Raw genomic sequence first — 21,020 nt, forward strand, 5'->3', positions numbered from 1 at the left:
AGTTGACAAAGTTGGTATAGCGGTAAGGAATCATAGAGAAGGAATTTCAAGAAGTATGGGCATATCCTAGAGGTACCAGGACTTGGAGAAATGCGGGTCTTAAAGAGGATGCAAGGGGTTTTTATAGTCTTAGAGAGAGTTAAAATATCAATAACTAATTATTATAACTAGGTTAGTTGGGGGTTTAGTATCTATATTAATATAGTTGACTTCACTATGCTTTAAACCCTCTTAGTGGTATCTGAACCTCTTTGTATTTTAAATACCTACAAGGTCAAAGGTCTTGACCTATCTGGCCTAAAGCTATAGTTGATTTAGATAGTTGCAGAGCTATATTTTCAGATACATTTTTAGACACCCATGAACAATTAATCCCCTTATCAGAGTTTGATCATTTTGCAAATCTAAGATAAATATTACCAAAAGCTAATATTGTGCTTAATGCTACAGTCTAGGCAGTTAGGGAACTTGAGATATTAAATCTATCCACCACCACCACCACCCCCCGCCACATGTAAAAATATGGAATGCTTCACAAATTTGTCTGTCATCTTTGAGCAGGTGCCATGCCAATCTTCTCTGTATCGTTCCAATTTTAGTAAATGTGCTGCTGAAGAGAGCAAAGCACTTAATTTTTCAAATAAGTAAACTGATGGAATTTTTAACACTGAGCTTAAATTGTTAGTGCATTTGTAATAATAACTTTTTTGGAAATAGTAAATCACCTATAATCTTAGACCCCGGAGACCGGAAGCAATGGCTCTTGTTAGTATACAAGATATAGTTGGGGCCAGGTGGTGGCACACCTGGTTGAGCGCACATATTACAGTGCAACCGGTTTCCATAGTGCAAACTGGTTTCTGTAGTGTAGTGGTTATCACGTTCGTCTCACACATATTACAGTGCACAAAGAGCCGGGATCAAGCCCCCAGTTCCCACCTGCAGGGGGAAAGCTTTGCAAGTGGTAAAGCAGGTTTGCAGGTGTCTCTCTTTTCTCTTCCTCTCTATCTCCCCTCTTCCTCTCAATTTCTGGCTTTCTCTACCCAGTAAATAAATAAAGATAATAAAAACAACTTAAAGAAAGATACAGTTATTTTAATTTTATTTTTTAAAAGATTTTATTTATTACTGAGAAAGATAGGAGGAAAGAGAAAGAACCAGACATCACTCTGGCACATGTGCTGCCAGGGATTGAACTCAGGACCTCCTGCTTGAGAGTCTGATACTTTATCACTGCACCAGTTCCTGGACCTATATAGTTATTTTTATCTCTTTTTAAAAAAGTATATTGAATTACTTGTTCTTTTTAAAAATTTTTAATTATCTTTATTTATTTATTTGGATAGAGACAGTCAGATATTGAGAGGGAAGGGGTGGTAGGGAGGGAGAAAGACAGAGAAACACCTGCAGCCCTCGAACCCAGGTCTTTGCGCACTGTAACATGTGCACTCAACCAGGTGCACCACCACCCGGCCCCTGTTTTTTATCTCTTTATTGCAGGATTAATGGTTTGCAGTTGACACTAAAATACAGTAGTTTGTATAAATGTTACATGTGTAACATTTCCCAGTTTTCCACTTAACAATTAAACTCCCACTATGTCCTTCTCTGCCATCATAATTCAGGACCTGAATCCCCCAATCCCATCCCAGTCTTTTACTTTGGTGCAATATACTAACTCCAGTCCAAGTTCTGCTTAGTGTTTTCCCTTCTGATCTTGTTTTTCTTTTCTTTTCTTTTTTTAATTTTTAAAAAATATTTTATGTTGCTCTTTTTTTATTGTTGTAGTTATTATTGTTGATGTCATCATTGTTGGATAGGACAGAGAGAAATGGAGAGAGGAGGGGAAGACAGAGGGGGAAGAGAATGACAGACACCACGCAGACCTGCTTCACCGCCTGTGAAGTGACTGCCCTGCAGGTGGGGAGTGGGGGCTCGAACCGGGATCCTTCTGCCGGTCCTTGTGCTTTGCGCCCTGTGCACGTAACCTGCTGTGCTACCACCTGACTCCCGAAGATTTTATTTATTTATTAATGAGAAAGATAGGAGGAGGAGAGAGAGGGAGAACCAGACATCACTCTGGTACATGTGCTGCCGGGGATTGAACTAGGACCTCATGCTTGAGAGTCTGATGCCTTATCCACTGTGCCACCTCCCAGACCACTTAAATTTCTTTATTGAGAAATTAATGTTTTACATTCGACAGTAAATAACAATAGTTTGTACATGCATAACATTTCCCAGTTTTCCATATAACAATACAACCCCAATAGGTCCTCTGTCATTCTTTTTGGACCTGTATTCTCACCCCCCCCACCCAACCCCCCGCCACCCACCCCAAAGTCTTTTACTTTGGTGCAATACGCTAATTCCAGTTCAGGTTCTACTTGTGTTTTCTCTTCTGATCTTGTTTTTCAACTTCTGCTTGAGAGTGAGATCATCCCATATTCATCCTTTTGTTTCATCCTTTTGTTTCTGACTTAACTCACTTAGCATGATTCCTTCAAGCTCCATCCAAGATGGGGTGAAAATGGTGAAATCACCTTTTTAAATAGCTGACATATATATATATATATATATATATATATCACAGCTTACTCAGCCACTCATCTGTTGTTGGACATCTGGGTTGCTTCCAGGTTTTGGCTATTACAGAATAAGAAGCATACCAATAATTCCCCCTTTCTTTTTAACTAATGGCCATAGTATCAGGAGTGTGGGGTGAACAGAAACCTTTATCATACAGGCATTTTCAAAAGAACTGGCATACCACATGGAGGAACAAAATAGGAGAGCGGCAAGAACCAGTGTGATGCCAAAGGGAGGCCTGAGGGGGGCATTTCCTGCCTCAAAGAGCACGGCCTAGCAGGCGAAAAAGCATTTTTTGCCTCTGGGGGCATCTATTGCCTCTGGGGGCGCTTCATGCCTCTGTGGGCATTTCTTGCCTCAAAGGGCGTTTCCTGTCTCTGTGGGCATGACCTAGTAAGGAGGGGGGTTTCCTACCTCTGAGAGCAGAGCCTGCAGGCAAGGGAACATGGCCTATAAAGTCCCAAGGCAGCTGGCTGCAGTCAGTCTTTGAGAAACCCAGCAGCGTAAAGGGAAACTGCTGTAAAGTTGTGTAAAGTGTCCAAGAGGTGTACCAGTAAGTCCAGTGGAAGTGTCAGTTCAAAGTGTCAGTTCGATTCTTTCTTCGATGGGAAGACGCTTTTAAAAATGGGTGACTGAAGCAATCCAGCAGGAACAGTCAGAAGCACCCTAAATGGAATTCCAGGAGTTTTTTGGACTAGGACACCCTCCGGGGACTCATGATGCTACATGGTGAGATCTGGAATGATCTGGTTCAAGTTGTGTGATTTGAATGACTGAATTTTTGTTTGACATTGACTTAAAAAAAAATGCTGGACGCAGCCATGATTTCTAGAGACATCCAGAAACAATCCAAAAAATTGTTTTTTCCTCCTTTGATTTCTTTTTTTACGTCTTGGCATAAATCTGAAATGTTTAATCCTGAAAACGGTATGAGTTATGGGCGGGGCAGATAGTGCAATGATTATGTTAATGATTCTCATGCTTGAGGCTTCTAACCGTGGTTCTTCTGTTTACCTTTCCACATTTTATTGAGTTTAAACTGTTTAAACAACCTTAAAATCATACTAGAAAGGACTTCCAATTATAATGGAGTTATCAATTATAGTAAACTTCTAATCTGCTACAAGTTTTGTTTGACAAGTAAGTGAATTTCAGCTGTCAAGTCTTCACATGAAAAAGCATCTACTCAAATGGAATTCCTGGAAATCCATTTGGACCCCTGTTCTCTGACATTACCCACAAGATGGAATGACTACAACACACCCTTGGAAACCAATGATGTGACCTGGCACGACCTGAAGAAACAGATTCACAGACTCCAAAGCTTACTCTCTACAGAAAAGCGGAATTCCGGTGGCTGACATTCCCCATCGAAACAGACGTGCAGCATTTCATCCCCTGGCAGTTTCTTCCATGGTCATCTGTCTCTCTCCCTTTCTACCACCTTCTTCCATCTCTATTTCTGGCTGTCTCTATCCAATAAATAAATAAAGATAATTAAAAACAGAATTTAAAAAACCCACGTTCGAGTACCCAGTCTCCACCTATAGGGAGAAGGCTTTGTGAGTGGTAAAGCAGTGCTGCAGGTGTCTCTGTCTCTCTTCCTCTCTACCTCCCCTTCCCTTGTGATTTCTGAGTGTCTCTATCCAATAAAGACAAATTTTTTTAAAGTTTAAAAAAAAGTTAAAATAGGGTCCAGTGGTGGTGCACCTGGCTGAGTGCACATGTTGCAATGTGCAAGGACCGGGTTCAAACCCCTATCCCCACCTGCATGGGGAAAGCTTTGTTGAGTGGTGAAGCAGGGCTGCAGGTGTCTCTCTGTCTCTCGCTTTCTCTATCACCCCCTTCCCTCATGATTTCTGAATGTCTCTATCCAATAGATAAATAAAGATTTAAGAAAAAATTTAAAAAGTTAAAATAAAAAAAGAATGCAAAGAGCCTTTAAAAAAGAAAAGAGAAAAGCAGAGTGGGGGGGGGTCGGGCGTTAGCGCAGAGGGTTAAATGCACGTGGCCCAAGGACCCGCTTAAGGATCCAGGTTGGAGCCCCCGGCTCCCTACCTGCAGGACAGTCGCTTCACCGGCAGTGAAGCAGGTCTGCGGGTGTCTGTCTTTCTCTCCCCCTCTCTGTCTTCCCCTCCTCTCTCCATTTCTCTCTGTCCTATCCAACAATGAACGACATCAACAATAACAATAATAACCACAACAAGGCTACAACAACAAGGGCAACAAAAGGGGGAAAAAATGGCCTCCAGGAGCAGTGGATCCATGGTGCAGGCACTGAGCTCCAGCAATAACCCTGGAAGAAAAAAAAAAGAGAGAGAAAGAAAGAAAGAAAAAAAGAAAGAAAAGCAGAAAGTAAGGTGTTATAGTTATGCCAAAAAAACAAATAAATAAAAAATTTGGGCGTCAGGTGGTGGCTCACTGGGGCTAAGTGCACATAGTACAAAGTGCAGGGACTGGTGCAAGGATCCCAGTTGGAGTCCTTGTCTTTCCACCTCCAGGGGGGTCACTAAGCGGTGGAGCAGGTCTGAAGGTGCCTTTCTCCCCCCCCCATCTTCCCCTCCTTTATTTCCTTCTGTCCTATCCAACAACAATAACAAAATGGGGAGGGGGAAAGAAAGGTCTCCAGGAACAGTAGATTTGTAGTACAGGCACCTAGCCCCAGCGATAACCCTGGAATCAAAAAAAAAAAAAAAATCATGTCCAAGCCTCCACAGCCCTAAATTCAATCTCCCCAAAATAGCATAAATCAGAACTGAGTAGTGTTCTGGTAAAAAAGATTGTAGACTACATCCATCCAAAAAGATTTGTGTATACCTATAGTTATAGCAGGAAAATTTGTAATAGCCCAAACCTGGAAGCAACCCAGATGTCCAAAAACAAGTGAGTGCCTGAGTAAGTTGTGGTCTATATACACAATGGAATACTATACTCAGCTATTAAGAATGATGAATTCACCTTCTTCACCTTATCTTGGATGGAGCTTGAAGGAATCATGCTAAATGAGATAAGCCAGAAAGAGAAGGAGAAGGATGACTATGGGATGATCCCACTCATGGACAGAAGTTGAGAAATAAGAACAGAAAGGGAAACACAAAGCAGAACTTGCACTGGGTTTATTATACCAAATCTGTGTGTGTTTCAGTCCTGATGAAAGATGGTAGAAGAGGATCAAGGCTGGTGGTGAAGGTGCTTTCCAGAAAACTAAGAAAATTTATACTTGTACCAACAGCTGTATTTATCATAAATCATTAATAATCACCAATTAAAAATTAAAAAAAAACCACTTCATTTTGAAGGCTTTTGTGAGAGTAGGACAGAATGCACAAGAGGTGGACTTGAGTCCCTGTCTTCAAAGATAGGAAATTGGGGCTGAGCAAGTTGTGGTCTATATACACAATGGAATACTCAGCTGTAAAAAATGGTGACTTCACCGTTTTCATCCGATCTTGGATGGACCTTGAAAAAATCATGTTGAGTGAAATAAGTCAGAAACAGAAGGATGAATATGGGATGATCTCACTCTCAGGCAGAAGTTGAAAAACAAGATCAGAAAAGAAAACACAAATAGAACCTGAAATGGAATTGGCATCTCGCACCAAAGTAGAAGACTCTCGGGTTGGTGGGTGAGGAGAGTACAGGTCCATGAAGGATGATAGAGGACCTAGTGGGGGTTGTACTGTTATATGGGAAACTTGGGAATGTTATGCATGTACAAACTATTGTATTTACTGTTGAATGTAAAACATTAATTCTCCAATAAAGAAATAAAAATAATTTTAAAAATTTAAAAAAGGAAATTATTCATCATTTTAAAAACACCCTTTTTCTTTTTTTAATATTTACTTTTCCCTTTTGTTGCCCTTGCTTTATTATTGTAGTTATTATTTTATTATTGTTGTTATTGATGTCATTGTTCTTAGATAGGACAGAGAGAAATGGAGAGAGAAGGGGAAAATAGAGAGGGGGAGAGAAAGATAGACACCTGCAGACCTGCTTCATTGCCTGTGAAGCGACTCCCCTGCAGGTGGGGAGCCGGGGACTCGAACGGGCATCCTTACTCTGGTCCTTGCGCTTGGCACCACCTGTGCTTAGCCCGCTGTGCTACCGCTGGACTCCCAAAATCACCCTTTTTCTAATTTGCAGTCTGCATCTTCTCCCAGGCCAAAAAGATACTCTTCTCCTGCTCCTTTTTTTTTTTTTTTTTTTTGCCTCCAGGGTTATTGCTGGGGCTTTGTGCCTGCACTACAAATTCACTGCTCCTGTAGGTTATTTTTTCCATTTTGTTGCCCTTGTTATGTTGCCATTGCTGTTGTTGTTGGATAGGACATAGAGAAATCAAGAGAGGAAGGGAAGACAGAGGGGAGAGAGAAAGCTAGACATTTGCAGACCTGCTTCACCACCTGAGAAGCAATCCCCCTGCAGGTGGGGAGCTGGAGGCTCTAATCAGGATCCTGTGTCCTCTCCTTTCACACTATGAGTGCTTAACTCCCTGTGCTACCACACGACCCCCCCCCCTTTTTTTTTTTTACCAGAGCACTGCTCAGCTCTGGTTTATGGTGGTGTGGGGATTGAACCTGGGGTTTTGGAGCCTCAGGCATGAAAATATCTTTACATAACTGTTATGCTATCTACCCCAGCCCTTTAAAAAATTTTTTTATTGGGGAATTAATGGTTTATAGTCAACAGTAAAATATAATAGTTTGTACATGTGCAACATTTCCCAGTTTCCCACAGAGCAATTCAACCTCCACTAGGGCCTCCTCTGCCATCATGACCTAGGATCTGAATACCTCCCCCCAACCCCAGAGTCTTACTTTGGTGCAGTACACCAACTCCTGTCCAAGTTCTGCTTAGTGTTTTCCCTTCTGATCTTGTTTCTCAACTTCTGTCTCTGCGTGAGATCATGCTGTATTCATCCTTTTGTTTCTGATTTATCTCACTTAACATGATTTCTTCAAGCTCCATCCAAGATGGAGTGAAGCAGGTGAATTCACCATTTTAATAGCTGATTAGTATTCCATTGTATATCTATAACACAACTTACTCAGCCACTCATCTGCTGTTAGATATCTGAATTGTTTCCAGGTTTTGGCTATTACAAATTAGGTACAAACAAATCTTTTTGTATGGGTAAGTTTGGTTCCTTAGGATATATCCCCAGGAGGGGAATTGCAGGGTCATAGGATAGGTCTACTTCTAGCTTTCTGAGGGTTCTCTAGACTGTTCTCCACACAGGTTGGACCAATTTACATTCCCACCAGCAGTGCAGGAGGGTTCCTTTGACCCCACAACCTCTCCAGCATTTGTTGCTGCTACCTTTTCTGATGTATGACATTCTCACAGGAGTGAAGTGGTATCTCATTGTTGTCTTTATTTGCATTTCTCTGACAATCAAAGACTTGGAGCATTTTTTCATGTGTTTCTCAGCCTTTTGGATTTCTTCTGTGGCGAATATTCTGTCCATGTCCTCTCCCCATTTTTGGATAAGGTCATTTGTTTTCTTGTTGTTGAGTATGGCAAGCTCTTTATATATTTTGGTTATTAAGCTCTTGTCTGATGTATGGCATGTAAAGATCTTCTCCCATTCTGTGAGGGGTCTCTTTGTTTGGATGGTGATTTCTTTATATATATATATATATATATATTTAAAAAAATATTTATTTCCTTTTGTTGCCCTTGTTGTTTTATTGTTGTAGTTATTATTGTTGTTGTTTATGTTGTCATTGTTGGATAGGACAGACAGAAATGGAGAGGAGGGGAAGACAGGGGGAGAGAAAGATAGACACCTGCAGACCTGCTTCACCAATTGTGAAGTGACTCCCCTGCAGGTGGGGAGCTGGGGACTCGAACCGGGATCTTTATGCCGGTCCTTGTGCTTTGCACCATGTGCGCTTAACCCGCTGCGCTGCCGCCCTACTCCCTGGGTGGTGGTTTCTTTTGCTGTGCAAGGTCCTATTCTTTTTTTGAGTCTAGGTCTGTCACTCCCCTCATTGAGCCTGTGAAAAAGTCCTCCTGTTGGAGTCTCCTGTATTTTATTTATATTTATTTATTTTAAAGATTTCATTTATTGTGGTCTGGGAGGTGGTCCAGTGGGTAAAGCATTGGATTCTAAAGCATGAGGTCCCAAGTGCTTTTTTAATTTTTTTTACTTTATATTTATTTATTTATTTATTCCCCTTTTGTTGCCCTTGTTTTATTGTTGTAGTTATTATTGTTGTTGGATAGGACAGAGAGAAATGGAGAGAGGAGGGGAAGACAGAGAAGAGGAGAGAAAGACAGACACCTGCAGACCTGCTTCACCGCCTGTGAAGCGACTCTCCTGCAGGTGGGGAGCCGGGGGGGGGGGGGGGGGGCCTCAAACCTGGATCCTTTTGCCAGTCCTTGAGTTTGGCGCCACCTGCGCTTAACCTGCTGCGCTACCGCCCAACTCCCGAGGTCCCAAGTTCTATCCCCAGCATTGCATGTACCAAAGTGATGTCTGGTTCTTTTTCTCTTCTCCTATCTTTCTTATTAATAAATAAATAAATAAATAAAATCTTTTAAAAAAGATTTAATATATTTACTTATCATGAGAAAGATAGGAGAGAAAGAAAGAACCAGATATCACTCTGGTACATGTGCCTGGTGCCAGGGCTTGAATTTAGGACCTCATGCTTGAGAGTCTAATGCTTTATCCACTGCACCACCACCAGACAACTATCTTTATTTGTTTGTTGGATAGAGACAGCCAGAAATTGAGAGGGAAGTGGGTGATAGAAAGGGAGAGAGACAGAGAGACAACCGTAACACTGCTTCACCACTTGCAAAGCTTTCCCCCTGCAGGTGGGGAGCAGGGGCTTGAACATGTGCGCATTGTAACAAGTGCACTCAACCAAGTGCACCTCCACCTGGCCCCAGTCTCCTGTATTCACAAGACTCTGCCCAGGAGAAGCCAGCCACTAAGCTCCTTACTGTCTGCATCAGTGCCACAGGGGAGGAAGGGATAGTTGTAGCACCCTCCCTGATCTCGATAGGACCTCATTTGATTCAGGCAGACTGACCACCTGGCCAAAACAGTAGCTAGGTTCCTGAGTAGAGCGCAATTCCAGAATAATACCCAAAGCAGGGACATTTGTGCAAGTGGTGGCTTTTAATGCTAAGAAAACCCATGCCAAGTGACAGGAAAAGATCCAACATTCAGAGGGTGGTGCTGTGACAGCTTCTCACCGGACCCTAAAACCTTATCTGGTAACAGAATCACTCAATTATTTACATTCATATTTGTCCTGGAAACCCAGTGCCGGCTTGAGGCCCACAGCCATTACCCCTGCCTTCTTCACTTACTCAATTCTCCTTCTCCTTGCCTCTTCTTCTCTAAACTAGCTCCTTTTCATCTTTTTTCTCCTCACATTCCCTTTTCCTTCTCCGCTTTCTCCCCATTCTTCGACCTTCTACCCACCTTTCTTCCTTCACACCTTTTCATTTCTCCCAGCCCAGCCCCTTGACCCTGCTTCCCTCTGGCTCTATCTCCAGGCTTAGCATGGGGAGGCAGAAAGAGGGCCTCAGACCAGGGAGCACTTGCTGGCATTCTTCTTGTCAGAAGTTTTCAGCTCTGTTATGGGAGGCTTGTTGCTGTTTCCCTGGAGAGAGAAGGACACACAGGTATGTGTGTGTGTGTGTGGGGGGGATGACTGGCTGGGGTAGAAAGTTCCAGAACGCATGAAGGGGACCCACCCTCATGAGAATCTTAAGCCTGCTCCCCTCCTTAGTCCCAATACACACACAGACAGTGGCACTGAGATTAGCAGAACCAACTTACCGATCTTCGGCTTCCTGACTTGAGCAAGATGTCCCTGGCCAGGGAACTGAAAGCCTAAGGGGGGAAGAAGAACTCAGGACAGATTGGAGGGATTTCCAGATAAGTGTATGACCCAGGCAGTGGAGCATGGGGTGTCTCACCTCATCCACATTCGTACTGGATTTGGCACTTGTCTCAAAAAACCGGATTCCATGTTCCCGAGCCAACTATAGGGAGTGAGGCACAGAGAGAGAGAGAGAGAGTGAAAATGACCAAAGCACCAAAGCTTCCCTCAGTTGTAGTGGAGGCCAGGCTTGAACCTGAATAATGCATATGTTAAAGCAGAGCACTGTTCAGGTGAGCTATTTCACAGGCCCCCAGCTCAATTCTAGAACATTGCTCAGTCCAGCCCTCACCTTATCGGCTTGTTCCCTCTGCACCTTCCGCTTGGCTTCCATGTCGCATTTGTTCCCCAGCAAGAGGCGCTCCACTCCAGCAGAGGCATTCTGGGAGCAAAATGGTAGAACCAGTAGAAACCGGATTCTTTTCTTACTTACACCCCCACAGCCCTTCATCCTCCAGGTTATACCCAGTTCCTCTGTTTCTGTGAGGTGCTCACCTCTTTGATGCTTTTCATCCAGTTCTGGATATTCTCAAAGGATTTCTCATCTGTGATATCATACACTAGGATAATACCCTGGGGGATGGCAAAGTTCACAGTGGAGCCTTGGACCATCCTCCCCAGGTAAGTCTACCTGCCCATCCATCTGCTAGTCTAAGCACCCGGCCAAGTAGGGCCCACTGTAACCCACACTTGGCCACCTCCACTCTTTTTTCTTTGTAAAGATTATTAATGAGGGGGGGCCGAGTGGTGGTGCATCTGGTTGAGTGCACATGATACAATGCACAAGGACCTGGGTTCAAGCCCCCTGTCCCCACCTGCAGGGGGAGAGTTTTGTGAGTGGTGAAGCAGGGCTGCAGGTGTCTCTCTGTCTCTCTTTTCCTTTCTCTCTCTCTTTATCTTTTTAAATATTTTATTTATTTATTTATTTATGAGAAAGATAGGAGGAAAGAGAGAAAGAACCAGAAGGAACCAGGCAGTAGCTAACCAGATTAAGCACACATAATATGAAGTGCAAGGATCCTGGTTTGAGTCCCCAACTCCCCACCTACAGAGGGGATGCTTTATAAGTGGTGAAGCAGGTCTGCAGGTGTCTCTTTGTCTCTCTCCCTCTCTATCTCCCCCTTCTTCTCCCTGTCCTATCTAGTAAAAATAAAAAATGGCCACCAGGAGCAATGGATTCGTAGTGTCAGCCCTGAGCCCTAGCATTAATCCTGGAGGCAAAAAAAAAAAAAAAAAGAAAGAAAGAAAAAGGAAGAACCCGGTACATGTGTGCTGCCAGGGATTGAACCTGGGACCTCATTCCTGCTTAACATGAGTCCAGTGCTTCATCCTCTGCATCGCCACCCAGACCACTGTCTCTCTCTCCTCTCCTACCTCTTTCCTTCTTGATTTGTGGATTTCTCTACCCAATAAATAAATAAATAAATAAAAGTAATAAAAGAAAGATTATTAGTGAGAGAGTGCACACTAGAGCATTGTTCTGGCACTTAAGATGCTAGGGGTGGGAGTTGGGTGGTGGTTGGGTTAAGCGCAGGTGGTGCAAAGCGCAAGGACTGGCGTAAGGATCCTGGTTTAAGCCCCCAGCTCCCCACCTGTAGGGGAGTCGCTTCACAAGTGGTGAAGCAGGTCTGCAGGTGTCTATTTTTCTCTCCCCCTCTCTGTCTTCCCTTCCTCTCTCCCATTTCTCTCTGTCCTATACAACAACAACAACAATAATAACTACAACAATAAAACAACAAGGGCGTGGTCTGGGAAGTGGTGCAGTGGAAAAAGCATTGGATTCTCAACCATGAGGTCCTGAGTTCGATCCCCAGAAGCACATGTACCAGAGTGACGTCTGGTTCTTTCTCTCCTCCTGTCTTTCTCATGAATAAATAAATGAATTCTTTAAAAAAAAAAAAGGGGGGGGGGCAACAAAAGGGAATCAATCAATCAATAAATATTTAAAAAAAAGAGGCTAGGGGTCTAACTCAGGGCCTCATATTTGATAGTTCAACACTCCATTCACTGGGCCACCCCCACTTTTTAAAAAATGTGTGAGAGAGATTAGAGCACCGCTCTGCTATTGATGATGTCTGTGTGTGTGGTGGCGGTCACTGCCAGGGCTTCATCACTCTGGACAGCTTTTCCCAAATAGAGACAGAGAGGAGAGAAGGAAATAGCACCGAAGCTCCCCCAATTGTGTGGGCCGGGCTCAAACCAGGGCCACACACATGGCACAGCAGTATTGAAATGAGCTATGTGACCAGCCCAATTTTCCATTATTCTGTTTTCTTAGTCCTTATCCTTTCTTTTCTTTTATTTATTGTTTACTGGATAGACACAGAGAAATCTAGAGGGAAGGGGGGAGCTAGAGAGGGAGAGAGAAAAAGAAACACCTGGAGCATTACTTTACAACTTATGAAGCTTTCCCCCTGCAGGTGGAGAGCAGGGGCTTGAACCCGGGTCCTTGTGCACTGTACCATGTGAACTCAACAGGTGCGTTACTACTCGGCCCCATTATTTATTTATTTTTGAAGTCTTGTGTTAGTATTTTTATTGCATTTCCAAGGGTTGAAGCCTGGACCTCATGCATGCAAAGGGGATGTTGTACCTGTGCCTTACTGCCATACAACCTCTCCCCCTCCTTTCTGTGGAGTCAGGGTCTCATGCACATGTGATTTCACTGCTCCCAGACCATTCTGTTCATTCAGATAGACACAGAGACACTGTGGCTAGCAGCAGAGTTTCTCCCAGGGCCATTGTACTCTCATGTGGTGCCTGGACTTGAACCTGTGGCTGCTAACATGGCAAGGCAGATGCCCTACTCAATAAGCTGTCTTTCTGCCCCTGCAGATTTTTTTTTCTTCTTCGTTTTAGCAGTGGTAGTACACCCCATTTTTTTTTTTTTTTTTACGAGAGCACTGCTCAGCTCTGGCTTATGGTGGTGCAGGGGATTGAATCTGGGACTTTGGAGCCTCAGGCATGAGAGTCTGTTTGCATAACCATTATGCTATCTACCCCTACCCATGCCCCCACTTTTGTTTTCATGCCCCCACTTTTTAACCCTTAGGGCTCTATACTCACAAGCCTACATCTCACTGCCTCGTAAGCTCCACCCTCATCCAGACCCAATTTCATTACCATGGCTCCACGGTAATAGGCAGTAGTTATTGTCTTGAATCGCTCTTGACCAGCCGTGTCCCTGAAGAAGTGGAATATTTCAGGGCTGGAATAGAGGGAAGGATTCTCCAAAAAGAATACCCCTCCCCCCCACTGAAATTTTAACAATTTTGAAAATAAAAAAGATTTATTTATTTTTATGAACCGGAGACAGAGAGAGAAGCAAGGTGAGAAAGAGACCAGAACACTGCTCAGCTCTGGCTTATGGTGCTACTAAGGATTGGCCTGTGACCTCTGGGGACTCGGGCATACAAATCCTATCTGCTAGGACTCTGAGCTATCCCTCAACCCAGAACTGAGCTTTTACAAAAGGTGAGGCTAGGGGCTAGGCAGTCACGCATTTGGTTAAGCGTAAACATTACAATGTGCAAAGACCTGGGTTCAAGCCCCTGGTCCCCACCTGCAGGGGGAAGCTTCATGAGTGGTAAAGCAGGGCTGCAAATGTCTCTCTGTCCCTTTGCCTCTTTATCTTCCCCTCCCCTTTCAATTTTTCTCTGCCTCTGTCTAATAAATAAATAAAAGATTAAAAGAAAAAAAAATTTTTTTAAGGGGTGAGGCTCAAAGGAACAGAAGCTGGAGAAGGATACAAGACAGTTGGGCCAATACTGACAAAATGTGGCGGCAAAGAAACAACTGAATCTTGTTCATTAATTACTTGGTTACTTAGAGCACTAGGGCTTCAGACATGCCCATTTCTACTGCTTGAGGGGCAACTTTTTCATTCTTTTTATTTCAGATGGAAAGAGAAAGAAAGATAGTAAAGCACTGCTCCCCCATCTATGGAGCCTCCCCTGGTACCATCGGTGGTTGGTGGTGTTCCCACCCATGCAGCATCAGCGGTAAGCCTGGATCCTTGTGCATGGTCAAGTATGCACTCTACCAAGTAGGCTATCTCCTGACCCCTGATGCATGTGTCACTTAACTTTTCTTTCTTCTTCTCCTTCCCCTCCTCCTTTTTTCTCCCCCCTTACCAGAGCACTATGCAGCTCTGCCTTATGGTGGTGCTAGGGATTGAATCTGGGACCTTTGGTACCTCAGGCATGAAAGGCGTTTTGCATAACCATATGTTATCTCACCAATGCTTATATCATTTAATCTTCACTGTATCTTGTGATGTATATTTTATTGCCCCTACTTTATAAATGAGGAAACAAATTTGGAGAGGCTATAATCAATGAAGGTCAGGTGACAGGTAACGCACAGAACCTAAATCACATTCTGCTCTTACCTGTCATAGCATAGCATCGTGCCTCCATTAACCTTCCTACCACTTAAACACCTGCAGGCTCTCTAGCTTCCTGTGATCATGAGGTCAATCCTCTACATTTAACAGTCTGAGTTCTCCAAAATTTAGAAAGAGCATGGGCAGGGGAGATAGCATGATGGCTTTATGCAAACAGGCTCTCATACCTGAGGCTCTGAAGTCCCAGGTTCAATCCCTTGCACCACCATAAGCCAGAGCTGAGCAGTGCTCTGGTGTTTCTCTCTGTGTTTGTCTCTCTCTCTCTGCATCTCTCTCAGAAATAAAATAAATAAAATATTTTTTAAAAAAGCACTAGACTTTGAATCAAATTTTAATTCTGACTTGCTATTTAACTACTTAGAGCCCCTTTCCACCCAGAAGCTCAGTGGGTACTTATTGTCAAATTCAGAGAATAATTTGAGGCAGGGAGAGGCAGGAAGCTACAAAAAAACTTGGTAGCAACTAAATGGGTAGGAAGAGAGATGGATGGACATCTGAGTGAGGTGACAAAAGTGGATCAGAAGTTCTAGAAGGGTCAGTGGTGGGGATGGGAGAGAGAGCAGAAGACTTCAGAGGACAGGGCTGCTGGATGAAATGAAGAGAATGAGGAAGTATGGTTAAGGGTCCTGGGGCTTTACTCACCAGACTTGAAGTTTGATCTTCTTTCCCTCTATGTCCACAGTGCGGATCTTGAAGTCAATTCCTGGGGGTGAAAGAGTGTACACTGGCGGTGAAACCCATGTGTGTGAATATGGGGAGTGTGTCGGAGAGACAGGAATGGTGGTGCCAGGACTCTGCAGAGGAGGCACTTGGGAACTGATGTTGTTACAAGTGTGAAACTCTGAGAATTTTCTCAAAACTGATTTTAATAATAAGCATATTGTTTTTACATTGATTTACTTTTATTTATTTATATTTTTATTATTTTTTAAATTATTTTTTATATTTATTTTCCCTTTTTGTTGCCCTTGTTTTTTTTTTGTTGTTGTTGTTGTAGTTGTTGTTGATGTCGTCGTTGTTAGATAGGACAGAGAGAAATGGAGAGAGAAGGGGAAGATAGAGAGGGGGAGAGAAAGATAGACACTTGCTGACCTGCTTAACCACCTGTGAAGTGACTCCCCTGCAGGTGGGGAGTCAGGGCTCCAACTGGGATCCTTAAGTTGGTCCTTGCACTTTACGCCACCTGCGCTTAACCCATTGTGCTACCGCCTGACCCCTACTTTTTTTTTTAAATAAGTAGAGTTATTTTTTTAACTTCATTTATTTATTCCCTTTTGTTACCCTTGTTGTTTATAGTCATTATTGTTATTATCATTGTTGTTATTGATGTTGTTGTTGTTGGATAGAACAGAGAGAAATGGAGAGAGGAGGGGAAGACAGAGGGGGAGAGAAAGATAGACACCTGGAGTCCTGCTTCACCACCTGTGAAGTGACTCCCCTGCAGGTGGGGAACAGGGACTCAAACTGGGATCCTTAAGCCGGTCCTTGTGCTTTGCGCCACCTGTGCTTAACCTGCCCGCTGCACCACCACTCAGCTCCCTTTTTTTTTTTTCCCTTTATCAGAACCCTGCTCAGCTCTGGTTTATGGTGGCACAGGGGATTGAACCTGGGACTTTGGAGCCACAGGAATGAGAGTCTCTGCATAACCATTATGTTATGTACTCCCACCCAAGATTTACTTTTTAACATTTTATTTATGTATTTATTGGATAGAGACAGAGTGAAGTTGAGAGGGAAGAAGGAGACAGAGAGAGAGGAAAAAAGACACCTGCCACCCTGCTTCACTGCTTGTGGAGCTCCCCCCTGCAGTGGGGACTGGAGCCTAGAACCCAGATCCTTATGCATTTTTTTCATCTTCATTGTTATCACTGGGGCTTGGTGCCTGCACTAGGAATCCACTGGTCCTAGAGGTCATTTTCCCATTTTTGTTGCCCTTGTTGTTGCTATTGTTATTGCTGTTGGATAGGACAGAGAAAAATTGAGAGAAGACAGAGAAGGGGGGGGGGAGAAAGACAGACACCTGTAGACCTGCTTCACTGCCTGTGAAGCGTCCCTCCCCTGCAGGTGGGGAGTTGGGGGCTCAATCCGGTATCCTTATGCTGGTCCTAATGTCCTTGTGCATTTTAACATGTGTGCTCAACTAAGTGCACCACTTCCCAACCTCTTACTTTTAATTTTTATTTCTATGCTAGAGTGCCATTCCAGCATGCAGTGCCAGATATCAAACACAGGGCCTCATATATGCACATCTTGTGTTCTAACCTGCTGAACTACCTCCTAGGACACAGTGTGTTTCTTTTTAAGATTTATTTATTTGGGGAGTCAGGCTGTAAGCTCAGCGGGTTAAGTGCAGGTGGTGCAAAGCACAACGACCGGCATAAGGGTCCCGGTTCGAGACCCTGGCTCCCCACCTGCAGGGAAGTTGCTTCACAGATGGTGAAGCAGGTCTGCAGGTGTCTATCTTTCTCTCCCCCTCTGTCTCCCCCTCCTCTCTCCATTTCTCTCTGTCCTATCCAACAATGAGACATCAATAACTACAATAAAAAAACCGACAAGGGCAACAAAAGGGAATAAATATTTTTAAAAAGATTTATTTATTTGTTAAGTAGTGAGAGGCAGGGGTGAGGGAGAGTATCACTCTGTAATTTGTAATGCTGGGGATCAAACTCAGGAATTCATGCTTGAGAATCTAATGTTTGATCCACTGCACCACCATGCAGGCCACTGGATATATATATTTTTTATAAGATGCATTTATTTATTAATGAGAGAGGAAGAAGGAGAAAAGAGAGAACTATAACATCACTGTAGCACATGATATGTCTCAGATTGAATTTAGAACCTTATGCTTGGGAGTTCAATGCTTTGGATATATGTATATATATATATATTTTTTTAATTTTTTATATTTATTTATTTATTTTCCCTTTTGTTGCCCTTGTTGTTTATATTGTTGTTGTAGTTATTGTTGTTGTTATTGATGCCATAGTTGTCGGATAGGACAGAGAGAAATGGAGAAAGGAGGGGAAGACAGAGAAGGGGAGAGAAAGATAGACACCTGCAGACCTGCTTTACCGCTTGTGAAGCGACTCCTCTGCAGGTGAGGAGCCAGGGACTTGAACCAGGATCCTTAAGCTGGTCCTTGCGCTTTGCGCCACGTGCGAATAACCCGTTGCGCTACCACCCGACCCCCTATTTTTAATTTTTAATATTTATTTATTTATTCCTTTTTGTTGCCCATGTTGTTTTATTGTTGTAGTTATTATTGATGTCGTTGTTGTTGGATAGGAAAGAGAGAAATGGAGAGAGGAGGGGAAGACAGAGAGGGGGAGAGAAAGAGAGACACCTGCAGACCTCTGTGAAGCGACTCCATTGCAGGTGGGGAGCCGGGGGCTCGAACGGGATCTCACGCCGGTCCCTGCGCTTTGTGCCACCTGTGCTTAACCGACTGCGCTACTGCCCGACTTCCCTTTGGATATATATATATATATTTTTTTTATTTTTATGGATATATATTTTTTAAAAGATTCAGTTATAGGGCTGAGTGATAGTGTACCCAGTAGAGCACACACATTACCATACACAGGAACCTGGGTACAAGCCCCTGATCCCCACCTGCAGGGGGGAAGCCTCACAGGCAGTGAAGGAATGCTGCAGGTGTCTTTCTCCCTCCCTCTCTCTCCCTTCCCTCTCAATTTCTCTCTGTCTCTGTGAAAAAACAAACAAAAAGATGCAGCTATTAATTTTATGAGAGATCAGAGTACCCCTCTGCATCAAACTTGGAACTACATGCATGCAAGTCCTCTACTACTTACTGAGGCACTTTCCTAAAAACAAATTGCGGGGGTCGGGTGGTGGTGCAGTGGGTTAAGCAAAGCGCAGGGACCGGCATGAGGATCCTGTTCAAGACCCCGGCTCCCCACCTGCAGGGGAGTCGCTTCACAGGCAGTGAAGCAGGTCTGCAGGTGTCTATCTTTCTCTCCCCCTCTCTGTCTTCCCCTCCTCTCTCCATTTCTCTCTGTCCTAGCCAACAACGAACAACATCAACAATGGCAATAATAATAACCACAACAAGGCTACAACAACGAGGGCAACAAAAAGGGGGTAAAAGTGGCCTCCAGGAGTGGTGGATTCATGGTGCAGGCACTGAGCCCAGCAATAACCCTGGTGGGGAAAAAAAATTGCATAGCTTTTTTGAGGTTGGGGGAGAAGGAGATGGAAAATCTGCAGGGAAGCTTAAGGCCTTTGGGTCCACTTAGCTAGACCCTCTGCAAACTCTCTCAATTCAGTATATTTCCTCCAAAGCATTCCATTTTGGGTTCCTGTGCCCTTCTGCTTTCTTAGAACCCTCTACTCTGGCTTCTGCAGCCACCCTCTAGTTCTGTGGAGTCAAGAGTGAGAAGGCAGTCTGTGTGAACTAGTGGGTCAGACTCAGAACCAACAAAGTCTGAGGCAAAACAAGATTCCTCTTGAGACTCAGCTAGGAAAAGGACAATTCCCCCTTCCCTTCTCTAACCAGAATTGTCTTGAGACTCTCCTTGTCTCATTTCCCAGGCCAGAGGAGATGAGGAAAGATGCGGGAAGAAGAGAGAGGAAACAAAGTTCTTGTGGAAACTTGGGCCCTCCCCCTAGACTCCTCAGGGCACTAGGGAGGAGGCTGAGTCACCAGGCTGACTCAGAGACCCCAAAAGTTCCCTGCTCCCACCTTCCCAACCAGGCTAACTGTCCTCGGGTTGCTCCATTTCACCTCCCCAAGTTGCTATTCAGTTCAGGGGTAGGGTGTGGGGAGAGGCGAAGGGGAGGCAGGGAGGCAGGGCAGAGTCTGGGACTGCCTTGGACCCAGACAGGCCCGCAGGCTTGGGGACAGGGGACATAGGAACACCAGAGAGTGGCTCAGGAGTTCTCGGTGGCTGGGGGTTCGGGGAAAGGAGCTGAGAGGGGAATGGAGAAGGGCTCCAGGACTTGAGGAAGGGATAGGTGGCAGCAAAATAAGGAGGGCTGGCAGACTGGCACCTGGAGTGCGGAGCTGGAGGTCTGGGTACCAGCCACCCTCAGGCATGGGGGAGGGGACAGAGACCGGCGCTGGGGACTGGAGACGAGGAGACTCAATCCCTGGAAAGTGAAAAGTGGGGCCACCAGTCATCTGGGAGCCCGAGGACGGGGACAGAGGGGAACTGGGGGCGGGTGGGCAGAGGGGGCTCACCGATGGTAGAGATGTAAGTGCTGTTGAAGTTGTCCTCTGCAAAGCGTATGATGAGACACGTCTTGCCCACCCCGGAGTCCCCGATCAGCAGCAGCTTGAAAAGGTGGTCGTAGGCTTTGGCCATGGCGGACGTGGGGGACCCGGCACGGTGGCGGGATCGCGGGGCTGGCAGCCAGCGCCCGGGCCCGGCCAGGAAGAAGTTTTCCTCCTCTCCGCCCGGCTCCGGGAGAGAGGGGAGGGCCAGCGCCCGCCCCGCCTCTGCCCGCCCACCCCTGCCTCCCTTCCCTCCAGGGCCGCAGGGCTGCCACCTCCCGCCTTCCCCGGGCCCCCTGTTTCCTGCCCGGCCCTCGGCCTGACTCTTCCCGTCCCGAGCGCTAACCACTGGGCACAACAGCGAAAGGAGGGCAGTTAGGTGACGGTGGGAATGCGCTTCGAGGTGGCAAAAACTGGGAAACGGTTTCTGGAGTAGCCATTTAAGGAAGGCAGAACTGTAATTCTAGTGTTAGAATTATTTTAAAAATATTTATTTATTTTCTTTTTGTTGCCCTTTTTTTTTTATTATTGTTGTTGTAGTTATTATTGATGTCGTCGTTGTTGGATAGGACAGAGAGAGATGGAGGGGGGAAGACAAAGAGGAGGAGAGAAAGATAGACAACTGCAGACCTGCTTCACTGCCTGTGAAGTGACTCCGCTGCAGGTGGGGAGCCAGGGGCTCGAACTGGGATCCTTACGCCCGTCCTTGCACATTGCGCCACGTGCTCTTAACCCGCCCGGCTACCGCCTGACCCCTAGTGTTAGAATTCTAAGCCCAGGGAGTCCAGCGGTGGCACAAAGCCCAAGGACTCCTGTAAAGATCCCAGTTCGAGCCCCTCGCTCCTCACCAGCAGGGGAGTCACTTCACAGGCGGAGAAGTTGGTCT

The 21,020-nt window shown here is 44.9% G+C and overlaps 1 protein-coding gene and 1 non-coding gene across 3 annotated transcripts; both read right to left on the minus strand.

Moving 5' to 3' along the window:
• Positions 1 to 516: 516 nt before the first annotated feature.
• On the minus strand, positions 517 to 623 carry LOC132541552 (U6 spliceosomal RNA). Its single transcript, XR_009552698.1, has one exon. It is a non-coding gene; the product is annotated as a U6 spliceosomal RNA (small nuclear RNA).
• A 9,079-nt stretch (positions 624 to 9,702) lies between these two features.
• RAB13 (RAB13, member RAS oncogene family) lies at positions 9,703 to 20,351 on the minus strand. 2 transcript variants are annotated; one of them, XM_060201456.1, is made up of 8 exons: positions 20,102 to 20,351; positions 15,541 to 15,601; positions 13,617 to 13,701; positions 10,989 to 11,066; positions 10,786 to 10,875; positions 10,531 to 10,596; positions 10,391 to 10,444; positions 9,703 to 10,211 (listed from the first exon to the last, which is right to left on the minus strand). In XM_060201456.1, the coding sequence occupies exons 1-8, from the start codon at positions 20,223 to 20,225 to the stop codon at positions 10,134 to 10,136; spliced, it is 636 nt and encodes a 211-aa protein (XP_060057439.1). In that variant the 5' UTR covers positions 20,226 to 20,351; the 3' UTR covers positions 9,703 to 10,133. The 2 variants fall into 2 exon arrangements, with proteins under 2 accessions (XP_060057439.1, XP_007525432.1); XM_007525370.3 differs by having other exon boundaries at positions 13,617 to 13,677; positions 20,102 to 20,343.
• Positions 20,352 to 21,020: the final 669 nt, after the last annotated feature.

The sequence above is a fragment of the Erinaceus europaeus genome, chromosome 11 (genome assembly GCF_950295315.1).
Source record: "Erinaceus europaeus chromosome 11, mEriEur2.1, whole genome shotgun sequence".
NCBI classification, from domain to species: Eukaryota; Metazoa; Chordata; class Mammalia; order Eulipotyphla; family Erinaceidae; genus Erinaceus; species Erinaceus europaeus.

Bases quoted from the DNA above. Each gene is read 5' to 3' on its own strand.
- RAB13 (XM_060201456.1), bottom strand. From the start codon at position 20,225: ATGGCCAAAGCCTACGACCACCTTTTCAAGCTGCTGCTGATCGGGGAC. The intron at 11,067-13,616 runs GTAATGAAATTG...GCCATCCCCCAG, and splicing joins CCTATTACCGTGGAGCCATG to GGTATTATCCTAGTGTATGA. The intron at 10,876-10,988 runs GTGAGCACCTCA...TTTTGCTCCCAG, and splicing joins GGATGAAAAGCATCAAAGAG to AATGCCTCTGCTGGAGTGGA.